The sequence below is a fragment of the Equus caballus genome, chromosome 7 (assembly GCF_041296265.1).
Source record: "Equus caballus isolate H_3958 breed thoroughbred chromosome 7, TB-T2T, whole genome shotgun sequence".
In the NCBI taxonomy this organism is placed as follows: Eukaryota; Metazoa; Chordata; class Mammalia; order Perissodactyla; family Equidae; genus Equus; species Equus caballus.
This window is the reverse complement of record NC_091690.1, coordinates 46,809,556-46,829,097: the sequence shown is the minus strand read 5'-3', so window position 1 is coordinate 46,829,097 and position 19,542 is coordinate 46,809,556. Positions and strand designations below refer to the sequence as shown.

Sequence of the window (19,542 nt, the reverse complement as noted above, 5' to 3'; positions counted from 1 at the left end):
TCCATGCCGTCTCCAATAAAGCGAACCAGGCTCCTAGGGGAGATGGCCGATCCTAGTGCTGGGCCAGGGAGACAAGCAATGAGCCTGCAGCATCTGTGGCGCCAGAAAGCAAGGAAGTGCTCAGAAAAGGAGCATGTGGAAAGAGCAGTGGCTGAAATACAAAGCTTGGAATAAGGTGCAAATGAAAGAGCTCCCCGCCGCCAAAGCTGGGACAACTGAGGTGAGAAATCAATAAGAGCACTGGATTCTAACCCACAGAATAGGATATCTATTCACGAGTCCATACTGGTATGAATAACCGATTGAATAAATAAATACGTGGACACAGAACAACTCTTCCTTACAGAAAATTCCAAATGAAAAACAATAGTCAATGTGGAACGAATGAGGCCGATGGAAAATTACTAATAAACAGACACCACAGTAATAATTTCTACACACTCTGTCCACCGAGGAATGTTAAATTTAGTGGCAGAAATTTCAAAGGGAAACAGGACCTTTGCATTGCTTCACAGTATCTCACCCTAAGTATTTATCAGTGAGTGTCGTCTTCACTGTGTCATGGATTCTTCCAGACTCCTCCTCCTGCAGGCGGAGCTTCCTCCCCCTGCGCCAGGCGGAGGCTGGGGAGAGTCTGTTTCCGGACCTGAGTGCTGGATGCAGAAGTGTGTTCGGTTTGTGGAAATTCTTCCAGACGTCCCCTGACAGTCTCTGCATTTTTCTCTGTGTGTGTCGTATTTCAGTGAAAAGTTCAGTCTGTGAGAATGCACAGAGGAAACAGGAAAGTAAGAGACAGATGGAGCCATCCGCCTCAGAGATGCACGTGTTGGCATTAAAACTGTAACGAGAAGGAAAGAAGTGATAACGACTCAAGTCAGGAGGGCAGCCACCCTGGGGGACCGAGGGATTATGACCGGAGAAGATACGCAGTGAGGGGACGTCTGTGGTGCTGGCACCATCCTATTTCCTGTTCAGAATGATGATAACAGTGATGTCCTGTTTATAATGATTCTTTAAGTTGCACAAATTGCACGCGTGTGTTTTGCCTTCAGCGGTGTGCGGGAGCCAGCTTGTGCTGGCTCGTAGGACTGATTGCTATCTTTTCAGGAATTTGCGGACATCACACTGACATGATGTTGGTAACTTGAAACTGGCCAGAATCCACAACTGCTACAAATCAGGGCCTTTTTTTCTGGAGAGCCATTGCTAAATATTTCCCAGCACATCACAGCTCCTCTATGTGTATGGTATTCATTAAAAATTTTTAATTGTGGAAAAATATATATAAGACAAATTTTACCATCTTAACTTTTTTTTTTTTTTTTTTTTTGCTGAGGAAGACTGTCCCTGAGCTAACGCCTGTGCCCATCTTACTCTATTTTGTATGTGGGTCACCACCACAGCATGGCTAGATGGGTGGTGTGTAGGTCCACACCCAGGATCCAAACCTGCAAACCCCAGGCTGCCTAAATGGAGCCCGCAAACTTAACCAAATATGCCATCAGGCCGGCTCCCATCTTAACCATCTTTTTTTTTTTTTTTGAGGAAGATTAGCCTTGAGCTAACTGCTGCCAGTCCTCCTCTTTTTGCTGAGGAAGACTGGCCCTGAGCTAACATCTGTGCCCATCTTCCTCTACTTTATATGTGGGACATCTACCACAGCATGGCGTGCCAAGCGGTGCCATGTCCACACCCAGGATCCAAACCGGTGAACCCCGGGCTCACAACGTGGAAGGGGTGCACTTAACCACTGCACCACCAGGCCGGCCCCCATCTTAACCATCTTTAAGCGGACACTTCAGTGGCATTAAGCACATTCACATTGTTGTGCAGCCCTCACCACCATCCGCCTCCAGAACTCTTTTCATCTTGCAAAACTGAAACTCTGTCCCCATAAGATTTTATTTTAACTCTTGAAAATTGTCCCGTGGAGAGACAGCATGGATCCTGGAGTCAGATGGCTCTGTTCCAATTCCCACTCCCACCCCCACTTCCTAGCTGCCCTTGGGCACCTTACATCACTGCTCTGTGCCTCAGTTTCCTCATCTGTGACAGAGGGATCTCTTAGTCCTCATCTCACAGCCCAGTGGCCCTCAAAAGTGTGATTTCTGGACCCACAGCATCGTCATGGCCTGGAAATCTGATGTAAATACAGGTTCTCGGACACTCTGCAGGGGGCGCTCTGAACCCTAACGAGCCCCCCCGCAGACTCTGAGTCTGGCTCAAAATTGAGAGCTGCTCTCAGGGGCCGCTGGGAAGATTGAACAGACCACACGGTTACAGGACGCTGAGAGCAGCGTCTGGCCTCACAGGCCATCCTGTGTGAGGCTTGCCACTGTTGTTGTTGTCACAGAGGAGGCCTGGGGCCAGCCCTCTGGGGGCCTGGCGCGCCCTCTCTCCGGGGCTGGTGGGGGTCTGTGTTCGCGGGCTGTGCGGAATGGACACCTGCCCCCTCTGTCTCTTGAAGATGACAGGGAGCTGGACCATGTCACTGCATCCTCGGCAAAAGGTTATCTCTTGGTCCAGGAACTGGGAAAGGTCGGGGGTGGGGGGGCTGTGCCCGCTTCCCCTCTGCTGGAGGAGATAAAGGAGGTCACTCAGCTCCTCCACAACAGGCGGGGGGAGCGGGGACGTATAAAAGGGGGGCCAGGAGGCAGAGGAGACACCGACCCCAGGAACTGCCTCGCTGCGCTCCCGCTCGCTTCCCAGGCGTCCCTGTGCGGCATGGCCAAGCGCCCGCTGCTGCTGCTGCTGGCCTTGTGGGTGCTGGCTGGGGAGCTGTGGCTGAGCGCCGAAGCCCGGGCAGCACCCTACGGCGTGAAGCTTTGCGGCCGGGAGTTCATCCGAGCTGTCATCTTCACCTGTGGGGGCTCCCGGTGGAGACGGTCAGACATCCTGGCCCGCGAAGCTATGGGTGAGGCTGGGGAGGGCGTGTGTGCGTGTTGCGGGGGTGTGGGGACAGGACGCGGATGAGTCCAAGGAGCCACGGACAGAGATGAGAGGGGGGCCGGGCAGGACAGTCCCTGCGCTGCCACGTCGGTTGGGGAGCCCGGCTCAGCCTGGCAGTGACGCCGAGGCTGGGGGAGCCAGTCAGCCGAGCCCCCTGCCCCTAAAGGCAGGGAACAGGCTGCTGTCTCCCCAGCTCCTGCCCGGCACTCAGACCCCCGCAGAGTGAGGCCCGCTCGCGAGTTTTCTGGGCGCGGGGCAGTTCAGAAACCGACCCAGAGCGCTGCCCCCTGGGGAGGCGGTGGGAGGCTGTGACTTTGACACGTAGGGGTGATGCTCCCAGCAAGCTGCTTGCCCTCTCTGGGCCTCTGTCTCTGCAAATGGGAGGCATGGCCCCTGAATCTCGCAGGATCGTACAGAGGCAAAATCGAGTGAACACAGATGAGGACACAGTCTCAGCAGCGCCCAGCTTGGTCTGGGTTAAGGTGGGGGCAGGAGGCCTAGTGTCACCGGGGCCAAGATGATGCTGACAGCGCCCAACTCACGGGCTTGTCATGAGAGGGATAAAGAGTCAATCTGCGAAAGCCCTTAAAACAGGGCCTGGCACACATTAAGCGCTCAATAACTGATCAGTGCTATTTTGAGTGCTTGTCATGTGCCAAACGCTGTCCTAAGATGTTCATGGGTATTAATGAACTCATCTACTCTGTAGAAAACCCTAAGAGTAGGAGTTATTATCCCCCTCCCCCTTTGTGGACAAAGAAACTAAGGCTCAGAGAAGTAAATTCACTTCCTCAGGGTTCTAACTCGAAGAAGCTGGACTGGTGGGGTTCCCAAACACATGTTCTTAACTATCAGGTCCTCAATAAATAAAGACTAGGGGAAAAGAATGACAGGAGAGGAAAGTCAAGCTCAGTGAAGTTGAATAGTCTGCCCATTAAAGCTGGAACCCAGGCCTGAGTGGAATCAAAACCTTTAACCATGACGCCGAGTGACAAGAACAGAGACGTGGCTGGATCAGCCGGGACTCTGGGTGTGACAGAAGGTAAGCTCCGCACACTCACTCTTCTCATCTTTTGCACTCACTCTTCTCATCTTTTGCAGGCGATGCCTTCCCAGACGCCGACTCTGACGCAGACAGCGAGCTGGAGGAGGCAGTGGCCTCCAGCCAGTGGCTGGCCCCAGCCAAGTCCCCTCAGGCTTTCTCCGGGGGCCGGCCCAGCTGGCAGGGAGTGCTGGGGGCTCTTCGGGGCGGCCGTGATGTCCTGGCCGGCCTCTCCAGTACCTGCTGCCAGCGGGGATGCAGCAAGAGTGAAATCAGCAGCCTCTGCTAGCCCAGGCGCCGGCCAGGCCCCTGCCTCCGACTCTTCACGCATTCATTCATCAGCAAGTCACGGAGGCCAGCCTGTGGGCTCGAACACAGTCGCCCCCCAAACAAGCCTGACCTTGGACCAGCCTGTCCTGACCCTGAGCAAGCTGCACTCCTACTGGGCCGAACAGGGACCCTTGATCCTGACCCCTGACTTTTCGCGGGCCCATATCCTGCCTTTGCTTGGCCTGCACTGTCCCCCTCTGCAAGGGTGTCCCTACTTCACCTGAGCTGGCCGCCCTGAGCCCCGTGCCTGAACTGTGACTGTCTCCTGCCCCACCTGTGGCCGCTGTCCCCTGGCAGGCCCAAATGACGCCCTGCCCCTCTCCAGCCTTTGCCCACTCCCTTGCCCCTGCCTTCCAGCCCCTCTCCCTCCAGCCCTGCCTGCTGGGGGGTGCACTGCCCTGGCCCCCCCGGGGCTGGTGGCGGGACCACTGGGTCCCCTTCACATCCTGGGCGGGGCGGCTCGGTGGGAGGTCGGATCAGAACCTTCTCCAACCGCAGTAATAAAAGTGCCGAAGGACGTTGCCGCCTGGGGGTGTGTGTGTGTGCGCCCGCGCCCGCGCATCCCTCCGGAGGGCGCGGCCTTCGGGGAGCCAGCCCGCCGCGCCTCCCCCTCCCCGCTCCCTGCTGTCCCCTCCCCGTCCCCAGCGCGGCGGCGGGGACTTTCCGGCGCCGCCGGGAAAGGGAAGGGGCGGGCGGGGCGGCCGGGTGTCAGGTGCGCGGGCGGCGGGGAGAGCGAGGCGAGCGCGCGGCCGGGCTGGGGCGCGGGGCGCCATGCGGGGGGCCCGGGCCGTCGCCTTCTGGCCGCGGCTGCGACCGAAGCTGCTGCTGCTGCCGCTGCTGCTGCTGCTGTGCGACCGGTGCCCCCCGCAGGGTGAGTCCGCGCTGCGCCCCCCGGGCGGGGACGGCGAGGACCGGCGCGCTGGGCGGGCGCGCCCTGAGCTGGGGGCGCTCGTGGGGTGGCGACAGGATGTGGCTGCGGAGGGAGGGGGAGGAGCCGGCCCCGAAGCGCGGCGGGGTGCCCAGCGCCCCCTCCCTGCTGCTCGTTTCCCCATGGGACCCCCGTCGCCCTCCGCGATTGTCCGAAGTCGGGGGGAGTTCGGGCTGCGGGCGGGTTGACCTTACCCGGCCCCGCCTCCCCCTCCAGGCAGCCCCGGGCCGCTGCAGTGCTACGGAGTCGGGCCCCTGGGCGACTTGAACTGCTCCTGGCAGCCCGTCGGGGACCTGGGAGCGCCCTCCGCGCTGCAGCTCCAGAGCCAGAAGTAGTGAGTACGGCGGGACGACTGGGGAAACTGAGGCTGTGGCGGGGCCACTCAGGTCGCCGCATTCTCGGGTTAAGAGGACCCCATAGTCCTGTCCCCCAGCACCCCCTCCCCCACAACCAAGCCCTTCAATTCCAAGTTTCCTCATTTCCTTGCTGTCTGACCTTGGACCAGTCCTTTTCCCTCTCTGAGCCTGTTTTCTCCCCTATCAAACGGCGAGAATAATGGAACCCGCCTCCCAGTGTAGGTTCTGAGGCTTCAAAGAGTTAGGTGCTTGGCAAAGAGAAAATGCTTATTTTATGAACTTATTTATTGTTTTATTTTATGATTTAATTTATGAATTAGAATCCGCTTTTACGGCTGTGTGACTTAGGTAAGTAGCTTAACCTCTCTGAGCATATGGAAAGCTCATTTGGTCTGGTGCTGGGGATGCAGCTAGGAAGGAGGCAGACAAAGCCTGGCCCTCGGGGGCCCGCAGTGGAGGGGGAGGCGGGCTTCCTGGAAACACAAATCACTTCCAACTGGGCCAAGTGAGGGAAGAGTCAGAGGGACATTTGACTATGGGAACCAGAGTGAGGGGCTGGGTTTTTTTTGCTTTTTTAATGGTGGTGAGATACACATATAAGGTCTACCATCTTTTTTCCTCCACCACTTTTAAGTGTGTGGCTCAGCGGCGGCAAGCACATTCGCAGTGTCGCACACCATCCTCACGAGGCGGCTCCAGAGCAGCCTGCTTCTGCTGGGGGCGCCCGGGGAAGTGGCAGGAGGCCTCTCTGTGTATGAATGAAACTCACGTAACGTAAAATGAACCGTTTTAAAGTGAACAATTCAGTGGCATTGACATTCACGACGTGGTGCAACCACCACCTCTGTCTAGTTCTAGAACATTTCCGTCACCCCAAAAGGAAGCTCCATATCCATCAGAGGTCGTGACCCCATGCCCCCCTCCCTCAGCCCGGGCAGCCACCCGTCTGTCTTTCCGTCCCTGCGTTTGCCTGTTGTGGACGTTTCCCGTCAACGGAATTACGCGATACGTGCCCTTTCCTCACTGGCCTCCTTCACTCAGCATGTTTTCGAGGTTCATCCACGTTGCAGTGTGTCTGTACTTCATTCCTTTTCACGGCTGAGTAATATTCCACTGAGTGGATGGACCACGTTGTGGTTGTGTTTATCCGCTCAGCCGTTGGTGGACACTAAGGCTGCTTCCACCTTTTGGCCACTGTGACTAGTGCTGCTGTGAACGTGGACGACTTTTTGAGTCCTTATTATCGGTTCTTCTGGGTACGTGCCTAGGAGGAGAATTGCTGGGTCATATGGCAACTCTCTGTTCAGCGTCTGAGGAGCTGCTGAGTGCCTCCTGCAGCAGCCACGACATTGTACGTTCCCACCGGCATTGTGGGGCCTCCACTTTCTGCACATCTTCGCCAGCACCTCTGTTTGGTTTTTTTGTTCTGAACGCCTTGTTTTAAACCTTTGAAATCCAGTCCTTTGGGATGTCCTCGCTCTCTCTCTCGCTCATCCACGTTGGTCCATCAGCAAGCCTTGCTGGCTCCCTCTCCGCGTTATCCAGAACTGGCGTCCCACTCTCCCTCAGCTCCCCCCATGACCAGCCCCTGCCCTCGCAGGCCCGGCCCTGCAGCCCCCTCCTCCCCAGGCTCAGCCTCCACCCTCAGCCCTGCAGGCTGCTCTCTGCCTCCGCCTCCAGACGGCACCTGTGGGCCTCTGAGTCTGGGCGCATCCCGCCCCTGCCCACAGCCCTCTGGGCCCCCACCTCACTCCAGCCAGAGCCTTTCCTGTGGCCAACAGGCCCCGCACACTCTGCTTGTCCCCTCCCTGCCCTCTCTTCCTCCCATGCTCCCCCGACGCACGCCACTCCAGCCAGCGGGCGACCTCCTCGCTGTTCCTCACACTCGCCAGGCACGGTTGGACCCGGGGCCTCTGCACTGGCCACTCTCTCTCCCTAAAATGCTCTTCCCCAGGTGCTGCATGGCCCTGCCCTTATGTCCTCAGGGCTTTATTCAAATGTCCACTCATCGGAGAGATCTGTCCGGACCTGCTTAAAATAGTGTTGTCCCTCCTCACCCCATCCTCACCCCATTCTCACACCATCTTCACACCCCATCCTCACACCATTCTCACACCCCATCCTCACCCCATCCTCACCCCATCTTCACACCCCATCCTCACACCATCCTCACCCCATTCTCACACCATCCTCATACCATCCTCACCCCATTCTCACACCCCATCCTCACACCATCTTCACACCATCCTCACACCATCCTAACACCATCCTCACACCATTCTCACACCCCATCCTCACACCATCCTAACACCACATCCTCACACCATCCTCACACCATTCTCACACCCCATCCTCACACCATCCTAACACCCTATCCTCATACCATCCTCACACCCCATCCTCACACCATCCTCATACCATCCTCACCCCATTCTCACACCCCATCCTCACACCATCTTCACACCATCCTCACACCATCCTCACACCATTCTTACACCCCATCCTCACACCATCCTCACCCCATTCTCACACCATCTTCACACCCCATCCTCACACCATTCTCACACCCCATCCTCACACCATCTTCACACCATCCTAACACCATCCTCACACCATTCTCACACCCCATCCTCACACCATTCTTACACCCCATCCTCACACCATCCTAACACCCCATCCTCACCCCATCCTCACCCCATCCTCACCCCATCTTCACACCCCATCCTCACACCATCCTCACACCCCATCCTCACACCATCTTCACACCATCCTCACACCATCCTAACACCATCCTCACACCATTCTCACACCCCATCCTCACACCATCCTCACACCCTATCCTCACACCATCCTAACACCCCATCCTCACACCATCCTAACACCCCATCCTCACCCCATCCTCACACCATCTTCACACCCCATCCTCACACCATTCTCACACCCCATCCTCACCCCATCCTCACCCCATCCTCACCCCATCTTCACACCCCATCCTCACACCATCCTCACACCCCATCCTCACACCATCCTCACACCATCTTCACACCATCCTCACACCATCCTAACACCATCCTCACACCATTCTCACACCCCATCCTCACACCATCCTCACACCATCCTAACACCATCCTCACATCATTCTTACACCCCATCCTCACACCATCCTAACACCACATCCTCACACCATCCTCACACCATTCTCACACCCCATCCTCACACCATTCTCACACCCCATCCTCACACCATCCTAACACCCTATCCTCATACCATCCTCACACCCCATCCTCACCCCATCCTCACACCATCTTCACACCCCATCCTCACACCCCATCCTCACCCCATCCTCACACCCCATCCTCACCCCGTTCTCACACCATCTTCACACCCCATCCTCACCCCATCCTCACACCCCATCCTAACCCCATCCTCACACCATATTCACACCCTATCCTCACACCGCATCCTCATACCCCATCCTCACCTCATCCTCACACTGCATCCTCTTTCCTTGCTTGATTGTTCTCTGCCTCACTCATACCACCATCTGTGATATAGTGTTGGGTTTCGCGTCTGCCTCCTGCACTGGAATGCAAGCTCCAGAGGATGGGTCCCTGCCTGCTTTGGTCATAGTCCTATTCCCAGCTTCTACAGCAGGGCCTGGCGTGATATAGATTTGCTGACTGCATGCTTGCCCACATGCAGATGTGCATGTATATAGTAGCTGCTCAGTGAACACAACAACCAGCGTTCATGTAACATGCAGTGCACACCTGACACTGTTCTAAACATGTCTGCTCATGTGTCATCGGTTCCCCTCTGCTCTGTAGCCCTTTCAGCAGGTCCTTTTATTGCCCTCATTTTGTAGATGAGGAAACTGAGGCACAGAGAAGTTAAGTCACTTGCTTAAAGTCACACAGCTCTGAAGCAGCAGCACTCAGATTTGAACCCAGGCAGAGCATTTGTTACCATTACAGCTCTGGGCCCAGCCAAATATACCTCCCCCATCCCCACATCTCTCTTCACAGCCATTCCAAAAGAAACTGGACTGTGGCCGTGTCAGCAGGGCAGAGCTGGGTGATCATTTCGCGGGAAGAGCTCACCATGTCTGATGAACTCCTCGTCTGGGGGATCCAGGCAGGCCAGCCTCTCTGGCCCCCAGTCTTTGTGAACCTGGAAACCCGAAGTAACAGGCGGGGTGGGGGATGCGCTGGGTGTTGGGTGGGTGGTCCTGGAGGCCCTGGCTCACCCCACCCTGGCCCCCCTTCCATAGTGAAGCCGGACGCCCCCCGGCTCTTCCCTGACGTGGACTTTTCAGAGGATGACCCCCTGGAGGCCACTGTCCAGTGGACCCCGCCTGCGTGGCCGCCCCATAAGGCTCTGGTCTGCCAGTTCCACTACCGAAGGTGCCAGGAGATGGCCTGGACCCTGGTGAGTGTCAGGGGCCCTTTCCTCCCCACGTCTCCCAGGCAGAGCCTGGGACCTCCGCCCCTAAATCAGAGACCCGCCCAGAACACGCTCACCGGCCCGGAGTCTGTCTGCCTCTCACACAAAAGACCTATATGTGCATCTTATTCAGCTCCCCTCCCCGCCAAATACACAAACTCCAGGCAGTCCCGATCCTAATTCCACTTAGAATTTTCAAGAAACTCAATACATTTCCCCTAACATCTTATGAATGAGTGAAAGTCCTCAAATAGCTATGTTAACCTTAAAATAATAATACCAGCAGACACTTAGAGGGCGTCTGTTGTGTGCCAGACACCGTTCCAGGTCCCTTGCAGACACGGGTCTGTTGAATCCTTACAAGAATTCTTTCCGGTAGGTACATTTTATAACCTACCCGTTTTACAGATGAGGATCAGGGCCTGGTTTTCAGGAAACATTCAAAAACGATGAATAAAAGCCCCTGGCATTTCTGAGCGCCTGCCGTGCGCCAGGTCCCAAGCTAAGGGGGCTGCGGGGACCACCTTGACGAGCGGCCCCATCCTCCCTGCATAGTAGACGCTTTTAGGATGCTGGGGAAGCTGTGCCTCAGAGAAGTTAAGCAACTTTCCCAAGTTCACACAGCAAGAAAGGAGAAGGCAATTCCAGAACAATGGAACCCCAGAAAGAGTCGGGGAACCCGCCCTTGCTGTCTAACAGCACAACCTAGAAGTTGCATATTTCATTTCCTCTCATATCTCATTGGCCAGGACATAGTCACATGGTCTCACCTGACTCCAAGGGAAGCTGGGAAATGTAGTCTTTATTCTTGACAGCCATGTTCCCAATTGATGCTCAGGGGTTCTATTTCCAAAGGAAGAAAGAGAGAGAATGGGTATTGGGGATGATCAAGTGTCTCAGCCACAGCTTTTGATGTAAAAATACCACAATATAGAGCAGAGTTGTCACTCTGTCTATGCAGACTTGGAATCTGACTGCCGGGTACGAATCTCAGCTCCAGCTCTGTGACCTTGGGCAAGTCACTGCCCCTCTCTGGGCCTCATCTGTAAAATGGGGCTAATAACAGAAGTTACCACTTACTGCTATTCCTGGCACGTAGGGTGACCAACTTGTCTCCTTTTGCCTGGGATTGTCCCAATTTTGAAACCCAAAGCCCCGTGTTCTGGGAGCCCACAGCCCTTGGCAAAGGGGGCAGTTGGTCACCGGGCCGAGGGGTGATGTCGAGTATGCTCAACTCAGTCCTTGGCCTCCTCGCTCCCTCGTGCTCTCCCCCAGCTGGAACCAGAAGTGAGGTCCATCCCCCTGGCCCCTGTTGAGATCCAGGACCTGGCGCTGGCCACCGGCTACGAGGTGTCTGGTCGCTGCCGAATGGAGAGAGAAGAGGATCTGTGGGGCGAGTGGAGCCCTGTTCTGTCCTTCCAGACCCTGCCCGCTGGTGAGGCCCCCGGCTTGCCCCGCCCCCTTCATCCCCTCCTGGAAGGCTGTCCAGTCACGCCCCTCATTTATCCCTCCTTTCGTCATCCCTGCCGCCCCCGAAAGACGTGTGGATATCGGGAAAGCTGTGTGGGCCACGAGGTGGACAAGAACGCCTGCTTCTGTGGAAGGTGAGTTGTGGGGACCCGCTGTGTGTGAGCAAGGCGGAGCTCCCCTGCTGCCCTCCACGGCATCCACGCAGGGCTGCTCTGAGGGGCCCACGCCCAGCAAGCCTCCAGCAGAGTCCACCGCTTCTGGGAGATCTGAGCGGAGCCGTGAAGATGGGTGCAGGGGTTCCTGGCAGCTGGGACAGCAAGGGCAAAGGTTTGGAAGCAGGACAGGGCCGGCTCCGTAAAACAGAGTGCAGTGTGCCGAGTGCTGGGGGCTGCTCTCGAAAGGGGGTCCCCAGCTGACAGAGAAGGGGCAGCGCTTCCGCTGGGTCCAGATCTGTCAAGCATCCACTGTGGCCAGGCCCCGGCTCACAGGCACCAGCAAGAGGAACAGACCAACAGGGCTCAGAGCTCTTCCCGCACGCCAGGCCCTCGCCCACACATTAGTTCTATCAACTGACTCTGCAGATGAGAAAAGCAAGCCACAGAAAGGTTGCCCCCAACTGCACGGCGGGTGAGCGGCACAGCTCAGATTCACTGGCTGCCAGACGGCAGATCGAGACCTGAGCGCCTCCCTTTCACAGCACATCCCTTTCCTGTGCTGAAATGAAACACGTGGATAAATAACCCATGCATACACATGTTCTAGAATGTGTGCAGGTGCAGGTGTTCCTGTATCCCCAAAAAGGCAGTGTTCTAATCATAACATTCAGTAGAAAATAAAAGGGAAATAAGGTTACTACATGAAGGCAAAAGATTCAGTTCCCCATGTCTGAGGACTGAATCTGTACGTATGTGATAACATGGCTTCGAAACACATAAAGCAAAAGTGGACAGAACCACAGGGAGGAGTAGATGGATCCACAGTCCCTGTGGGAGATTCTCACAGCGCTGTCAGTGATTTCATCACAAGCACAGGGATCGCAGGTTAAGACTAGAGATCTGCATGTGTGGTGAGAAACCCCTAATGGGCTCCCGCTGGAGGCAGCAGAGCGTGTGCTCTCTCCGCACACACGACGTTCGCCAAGATCAGGCTGGCCCGGGCGTGGAGGCGCATCCAGGGGCTGCAGGGCGGAGGTGCTGCAGGACACTCAGAAATCCTCTGATTTCAGAACACAGACTGTGCTGGGAATTGATGATAAAAACTGCCTGGAAAGTCCCTATGTGTTCAGAGTATTTCAAAACTCAGTGAATATTAAAACCAGGCCCCCAAAAGATTTTGTATTTATACATCGAAAGGAGTTTGGTTCTCAGATCGGTTAAGATGATTAGACAGGTCTTTCCTCTGGATGGCTTGGCAGTGGGGCCACCACTCAGAAGCAGCAGGGACCTGGGACACTTCTGGTCTGAAGAGTGTGTGCCGTTGGCTCTCGCCCATTAAGTACCAGTCACTGAGGCAACCAGGAGTCCAGGACTGTCCCCAAAGCCCCGGGGAGGGTCCCGTCTTCTGTGCCAGGGACACCTGGAATCACTGAGGCCTTGGCCTCAGACCCCCGCTTTGCCTAGAATCTGGAAATTTTGTTGTCATGGGTTTTTTTTTTTTTTTTGGCATTAATTTTGATTGACTAAAACATAACTTATCTCGAGCCTTGGGTTTCTCCCCCGGGCCGGCCCCCACCCCTGCGCTGGCCCCTCTGAGACTCAGTTTCCTCAGCCGCAGGGGTGGGACCAGCAGCGAGAGAGCCCCCTGTCTGGTTCGTGGGGCGCCCTCGCTGAGCCACCCGCGCCCCTCTCCTCCCGCAGGCCCCGGGGCACTGCCCGCCGCGGCAATACAGGGTCTGCTTCCCGGGCACGTGCCAGGAGCCGGTCGCCTGCTGCAGCCACGACGTCCCCGCCCGGGCAGAGTGGGTCGGGCTGTCTGTCGCCGGCGCCCACGCCACCAGCCGGCCGCCCCTGGCCAATCTCTCTCTGGCCTGCTTGGGTAAGGGGCCGGGACCCCCCTCCGCGGCGCCCTGGGGGCGGGGGGACCCCCCGATAGGCCACCAAGACTTCTCCTCCTCCACCCTCTAGGTCCGGGCTCTGCCCCCCACGGCGTGGCGGTCGGCATCGCTGGGAGCACAGGGCTGCTAGTCACTTGGCAACAGGGCCCCGGGGAGCTGCCGGAGCATGTGGTGGACTGGGCTCCAGACGGGGCGCCCCTCCAGGACCTCGCCTGGGTCCGGCTTCCCCCTGGGAACCTCAGCACTCTATTGCCAGGTGAGGCTGGCCCGGCTGCTGGGGAGCGGGCAATGGGGGCTGGCGGGAGAGAGTGCTGTGCTGAAAGGGTCATTCATTCACTCAGGAAGTAGACACTGACCACCCCTGCGTGTCAGGCCCTGTTCTAGACACCAGTACACAGGAATGGCAGCTGGTGTCTATCGCATCAGCATTAAGCCATTCAAAATTCCTTATAAAGTAGGTTTCTGTTATTATCATGCTTGATGTACAGATGAAGAAAAAGGCCCAGAGAGGTTAAGCAACTTGCCCAAGGCCACACAGCAAGTAGGCAGTAGAACCAGGATTTGAACCACCTAGTCAGGCTCCTGAAACCAAGCCCAGAGCCACCACACCAGTCTTCCTCTCAGCAACGTCCCAGGCCGCGTGGAGCTGACCCTCTTGTGGGACAGGCAGCTAATGAAACAGACAAGAAAAATCCAAGTACATCCAAGTAGTGGAATCAGGGAAAACTAAAGCAAAGTAATGGGGAGGAGGGAGAATCGCGATTTTAGAAAGAAAGGTTAGGAAAGGCCTCTCTGGGAGAGTGGCATTTGAACCAAGACCTGAAGGAGGTGAGAGAGAGCCGTGAGGATGTCTGAGGGAAGCAAGTGAGAACAGACAGTGCAAAGGCCCTGAGGCAGCAACGTCCTTGCCCTTAGAGGGACAGTGAGGAGGCCAGGGTGACTGGAGCAGAATGAGTGAGGGGGAGGGTGGGAAGGGGTGGGGCAGGGAGGGAACAAGCAGATTGTGCAAGTCGTCGGGGCCACAGCGAGGACGGGGCTGTTTCTCTGGGGGAGGTGGGAGCCCGCAGGGCTGTGCCGGAAGGGCGGGCGGAGGCGGGGCTGGGTGGCGAGGCAGGTGCTCACCGGCGCCCTCTGGCTGCTGTCGGGGGACAGACGGGCTGAGGAGGGCCGGAGCCGAGAGACCTCCAAGAAGCGATGTAGGCCCTGGGGCTGGACCAGTTGGGGACCGAGGAGGGCGAAGCAGCAGACGAGTTCTGGCTGGGGAGTCTCAGAGCCGAATTTCGGGGGCCCATGTGCCCATTCATCCAAGCGGAGTCCCCCGTGGGTGTCGGACGCCCAGGTCTGGGGTTGATGGTGGGCAGTCGGTCCTGGGCGAAGGGCTCGGGAGAGCGCGGGAAGGTGCTGACTGAGAAACTTAGGAGAGTCCCGAGGCCCTTATGTAAGCGCGTACGGACGGACGAAAGGAGGAGGAGCCCCAATTCTGGAAAGTTCCCATCTGGGGAGGGCTGCTAGGCGGCAGGAGGCTTTGAGAAGGCCTTCTGGACCTCGTCCCCCCGCCCCCCCCCCGCCCCCGTGTTGGGTGGTGGCAGGGCCCCACTCGCAGCCCTGTGTTTGACCCCCTCCCAGCCTCTGGCACCGCATTTCCTGGTCTGAGGGCCTTCTCGGGTCCCTGAAGCAGTTTGCCTGCCTGGGCTGCAGGCAAGTGCGGGGATTAAGGCCCCTCGGGTGCAGCCCTCCGCCGTGACCGCTGGGGGCGGGGGTGGGCGCACCGGCTCCGCTCCCTCGGGTGCAGCCCCCAGCCGTGACCCTCGGCGGGCCGGCTCGCAGGCGGGTGCTCTCTGCGGCCCCGCGGAGGGAGCGGGCTCGAGCTGGGGACGTGTCCTCTGACGCACCCTCAGCCCTCTTGGTGTTTTCTGCGGTTACTGCTCAGAAGAAGCGCTTCTCCTCGCCTCTGTCTCCGCGCGCGCCTTCCGAAGAGCGCCCCCCCCAGCAGGGAGGGAGCGGGGAGGGGAGCCGCGCTAACCGCTCTCTGCCCCTCCCCCGCCCAGGGCGCTTCGAAGCGGGGATCCCCTACCGCATCACGGTGACGGCCGTCTCTCCCTGGGGCCTGGCCCCTGCCCCCTCCGTCTGGGTGTTCGGAGAGGAGCTAGGTAAGCGGTGGGACTGGGGGATGGAGGGTCCTGGGACCCCAGCAGACCTTGACCCCCTGGCTTCCTCCCCAGCACCCCTGGCGGGACCAGCGCTTTGGCGACTCCAGGATGCCCCGCCGGGGACCCCCGCTGTGGCGTGGGGAGAGGTCCCCAGGCGCCAGCTTAGGGGCCGTCTTTCCCACTACACCTTGTGTGCACAGAGTGGGACCAGGCCTTCCGTCTGCATGAATGGTGAGCCATCTGCCCAACGCCCTCTCCAGCCCCCGCGAGACCCACCCCTCAGTCTGTCCCACCCCTCGTCCCCAGACTGGCCCCTTGGGTCCCCTCTCCGCCCCTGGGAGCGCACGTGACGTCATCAGTTCCCTAGCGGACCATAACCCTTGTGGCCATCAATAGAATGGACTGTCTGTCATTGGCCATTAAAAAGGAAGACTTGATCTATATTTATGGACATTGAAAGATGCCTGTCACATCTTATGAAGTGAAAAAGATAAAAAGATCGCCAAACTCCGTAGGATGGCTCCATTTCTGTGAAGTACCCCAGCACTGAGCAGAGCAGAGGCCCAGACGGAGGGAGAAATGCCCCACGGTGTCAACAGGGCTGCAGGATTACGTACAACTTTTCTTTCTTTTTCATACTTTTGGGCTAAATTTTTACTCGGAGCACAAATTCCCTTTTTAAAAGTATCTTTATTACCTTTTTTTCTAATTACAAAAGTGACAAAAGCTGATCCATTCGGGGGTATGTCATCAAGAATTCTAGCAGTCTCATCGTTTCGCTGATAGCTTCCAGATTTTTCCATGCAGGTGTTAACACAGGGATAGGAGTTGTGTTTTGGGAAGGTTTTTGACTTTTTATTATAGACGATTTCAAGCACACACAAACATAGGGCGAATAGTAAAACGAACCCTCATGTGCCCACCACCCAGCGCCCGCAGTTTCTGATGTTTTACCGGTCTCGTTCCACCTCAGCCCCTGCACTTCTTTTTTCTAGAGTCTTTGGTGTCATTTCATCTCTAAGTACATTAGTACTTAGCATTTGTCTCTGATAGACTTTTTTTAAAAATTATTATTTTTTAAGATTTTATTTTTCCTTTTTCTCCCCAAAGCCCCCCGGTACATAGTTGCGTATCCTTAGTTGTGGGTCCTTCTAGTTGTGGCATGTGGGACGCCGCTCCAGCATGGCCCGATGATGAGTGGTGCCATGTCTGTGCCCAGGATCCGAACTGGCGAAACCCTGGGCCGTGGAAGCGGAGCACGTGAACTTAAACCCTTGGCCATGGGGCCGGCCCTTGGTAGACTTTTTAACAGTTATTTTGCCATGATTGCACCTTGCAAAAGTATACATAGATCATTAGGTTAAAAATTATACATATATGACATTATTAAATAGATACATGTGTATTTATTATTATTATTTTAAAAGGACCATGTTATAGGCTGTGTTTTGGCCCCTGAATCCTATGACTGTGATGTTTTACGACTTTATCTTTCTCACCTAATGGTTTAACTTGGGCATCCTTCTATGTCTTGACCCATGTTCGTGTCTCCTACGCTCTTGTAACAAACCAAAAAGCTACTTCTTTTTTTGGCTTAAAAACAAAAAAAGGAGCAATTCTGTAAAAATGGAAACAAAAGTAGTTCTGGGAGTGCCGATGTCTTCCCCTTGTCTGGGAGACGCTCCCTTTGCGGGTTCTGTGCAGAGGGAACGTGACGCTCCTTCCTTCTTTTATCTAGTCATACATGTAGATAGAGACAGAGATATAGGTAGATGTCACTTTCGAGGGCTTTCTATGTGCCAGGCACTGATCCAGGCACTGGGAACACCCTTTTGGAGCTGCTTTCTAATAGGGACACGCAGGCATAGACAAAGTAAATAATCCCTAAGCAGTGTGGCAGATGCTGCTAAATGCCAGGTAGAGAGTGAAGCCGGGCCGATGGGTGGTGAAGGAGGTATGGTTTTAAAATGCGGCAGGTCCGGGAGGGCCTCACTGAGGAGGTGAAATGTGGGCAAAGACTCAAACGGGGGAGCCGTGTGGATATCTGGGGGTGAGCGATGCAGACAGAGAGAAAGCTTGTGCAAAGGCCCTCCAACCTCTCTGGGTGTGTCCTTCAGTGAGTGGCAGCATCCAGAACATCAGCCTGCCCGGCCTTCCCTGGGGTCCCTGTGAGCTGTGGGTGACGGCGTCCACCATCGCAGGACAGGGCCCGCCGGGTCCCAGCCTGCGGCTCCACCTTCCAGGTAGGGGCCAGGGTGGGACTGCCCTAGCAGGGGCCGGGAAGCATCAGGGGCTTCAGCGAATGAGCAGCCCTTGACTTGGGGGCAGTTACTGGGGACGCCTCGGGGGCGTCTGGATTCGGCTGCACTGCATGCTGCTGTGCATCGTGCGGCCTGTGCGGCTCTGACCCTTTGCCCACCCCCGGCCTTGACCTGTCACCCCTCATGCTCTGTTCACAAGCCCCACTCCCACGCCCGGGTTTCCCTCCCCTGAGCCCCTACCCTTCATCAACCCGGCCCCTAACCTTACCTGAGCCCTTCCCCCATCCACCTGTCCTTCTGCCCCTCCCCCAAGATAACACCCTGAAGTGGAAAGTCCTGCCAGGTGTCCTGCTCCTGTGGGGCTTGCTCTTGACCGCCTGTGGCGTGAGCCTCGCCATGTCCGGAAGGTGAGGCTGTCAGGCGTGCGCGTCTCTGCCGCAGGGGGAGGGCGGCTGGGCAGCAGCTGAGCCCCCTGGGTGGGGGTGGTGAGGGTCGCCTCTGGCCCCTGCATCCTGGGCGGGGCGTCTGGGCCCGGGTTCCCTGCCCTGACTCCTCCCTGCTTGCCAGGTGCCTCCCCCTGCGGCACAAGGTGCTGCCCCGCTGGGTCTGGGAGAAGGTCCCCGATCCCGCCAACAGCCGCTCCGGCCAGCCCCACCTGGAGGTGAGCCAGAGGCTGGCCTGTCGCGGCCCCTGGGGGCTGACGGGACAGTGTGGGGCGGGTGAGAGGGGGCCAGGGGCAGACTCTCAGCCTTCTCCTCTCCCAGGAGGTGCCCCAGGCCCAGCCCCCTGGGGACCTGCCCGTCCTGGAAGTGGAGGAGGTGGAGCCGCTGCCCGTTAGGGAGCCCCCTCGGGCCTCCACCCCGCTGGACTCTGGGTATGAGAAGCACTTCCTGCCCACACCCGAGGAGCTGGGCCTTCTGGGCCCCCATCCAGGCCCCAGGCTCTGGCCTGAACCCACCCCAGGCCGTGAGAGGGATGCTCATTTGACAGATGAAGGCACTGAGGCTCAGAGAGGCTGAGTCACTTGCCTGAGGACACCCAGCCAGGAAGAGCCGAGATAGAAGGACCCCCTATGGAGAAGGGCCTGGCCCTCCTGGGAATATACGGATGGATGAGGGAGCCAAGGGAAATATGTGAGTCAGACTGGCAGCTGCCTCCCTGCGTCTGTCCTGCTGCTGTGACAGAACTGGAGTGGGCCGCACACTCAGCGTCCCCTGCAGCTCGGGGCAACCGTGGACCGAGTCTCGCCAATGGACCCGGGGGAGAAGGGGCGTGTGCCAGCCCCGGGGCTCCTCGGTACGCTCCTTCCCTGTCCTGCGACATGAGCTGGAGCATTGCAGTGACCAAGAGCCAGCTCCGGCCACACCCTAGGGGAGGGTGGGGGTGACAAGAGGAAGGGAGCCCTGTCACGAGGGACCATGGAGCCGAGCCACCAGAGCAATAAATCTTTCTATTTTTATAGCTGCGGGAGCTGGAGGTCTTTTTGTTACAGCAGCCGCGTCTACACTCTCACTGACTCGTCGTCTGTGATGCTAGCAGAATTCAGTCCTCAGTTTGCCA

General features: G+C 57.2%; 2 protein-coding genes and 1 non-coding gene across 3 annotated transcripts; 2 read left to right on the top strand and 1 right to left on the bottom strand.

Moving 5' to 3' along the window:
* The first annotated feature begins 2,645 nt into the window (after positions 1-2,645).
* Positions 2,646-4,839, top strand: RLN3 (relaxin 3). The gene is made up of 2 exons (XM_023645241.2): positions 2,646-2,914; positions 4,051-4,839. Exons 1-2 carry the CDS (start codon positions 2,725-2,727, stop codon positions 4,278-4,280), a joined length of 420 nt encoding a protein of 139 aa, XP_023501009.2. The 5' UTR covers positions 2,646-2,724; the 3' UTR covers positions 4,281-4,839.
* On the bottom strand, positions 3,526-3,634 carry MIR1271B (microRNA mir-1271b). The gene has a single exon (NR_127999.1). It is a non-coding gene; the product is annotated as a microRNA mir-1271b (primary transcript).
* Positions 4,840-5,021: 182 nt separating the features above from the next.
* IL27RA (interleukin 27 receptor subunit alpha) lies at positions 5,022-19,443 on the top strand. Its single transcript, XM_023645237.2, has 14 exons — positions 5,022-5,192; positions 5,466-5,583; positions 9,631-9,788; positions 9,876-10,033; positions 11,324-11,483; positions 11,588-11,652; positions 13,375-13,552; positions 13,642-13,827; positions 15,620-15,721; positions 15,794-15,952; positions 17,839-17,964; positions 18,296-18,389; positions 18,550-18,643; positions 18,747-19,443. The coding sequence occupies exons 1-14, from the start codon at positions 5,093-5,095 to the stop codon at positions 18,999-19,001; spliced, it is 1,953 nt and encodes a 650-aa protein (XP_023501005.1). The 5' UTR covers positions 5,022-5,092; the 3' UTR covers positions 19,002-19,443.
* Positions 19,444-19,542: the final 99 nt, after the last annotated feature.

Bases quoted from the DNA above. Each gene is read 5' to 3' on its own strand.
- RLN3 (XM_023645241.2), top strand. From the start codon at position 2,725: ATGGCCAAGCGCCCGCTGCTGCTGCTGCTGGCCTTGTGGGTGCTGGCT. The intron at 2,915-4,050 runs GTGAGGCTGGGG...CATCTTTTGCAG, and splicing joins CCTGGCCCGCGAAGCTATGG to GCGATGCCTTCCCAGACGCC.
- IL27RA (XM_023645237.2), top strand. From the start codon at position 5,093: ATGCGGGGGGCCCGGGCCGTCGCCTTCTGGCCGCGGCTGCGACCGAAG. The intron at 9,789-9,875 runs GTAACAGGCGGG...CCCCTTCCATAG, and splicing joins TGTGAACCTGGAAACCCGAA to TGAAGCCGGACGCCCCCCGG. The intron at 13,828-15,619 runs GTGAGGCTGGCC...TCCCCCGCCCAG, and splicing joins CCTCAGCACTCTATTGCCAG to GGCGCTTCGAAGCGGGGATC.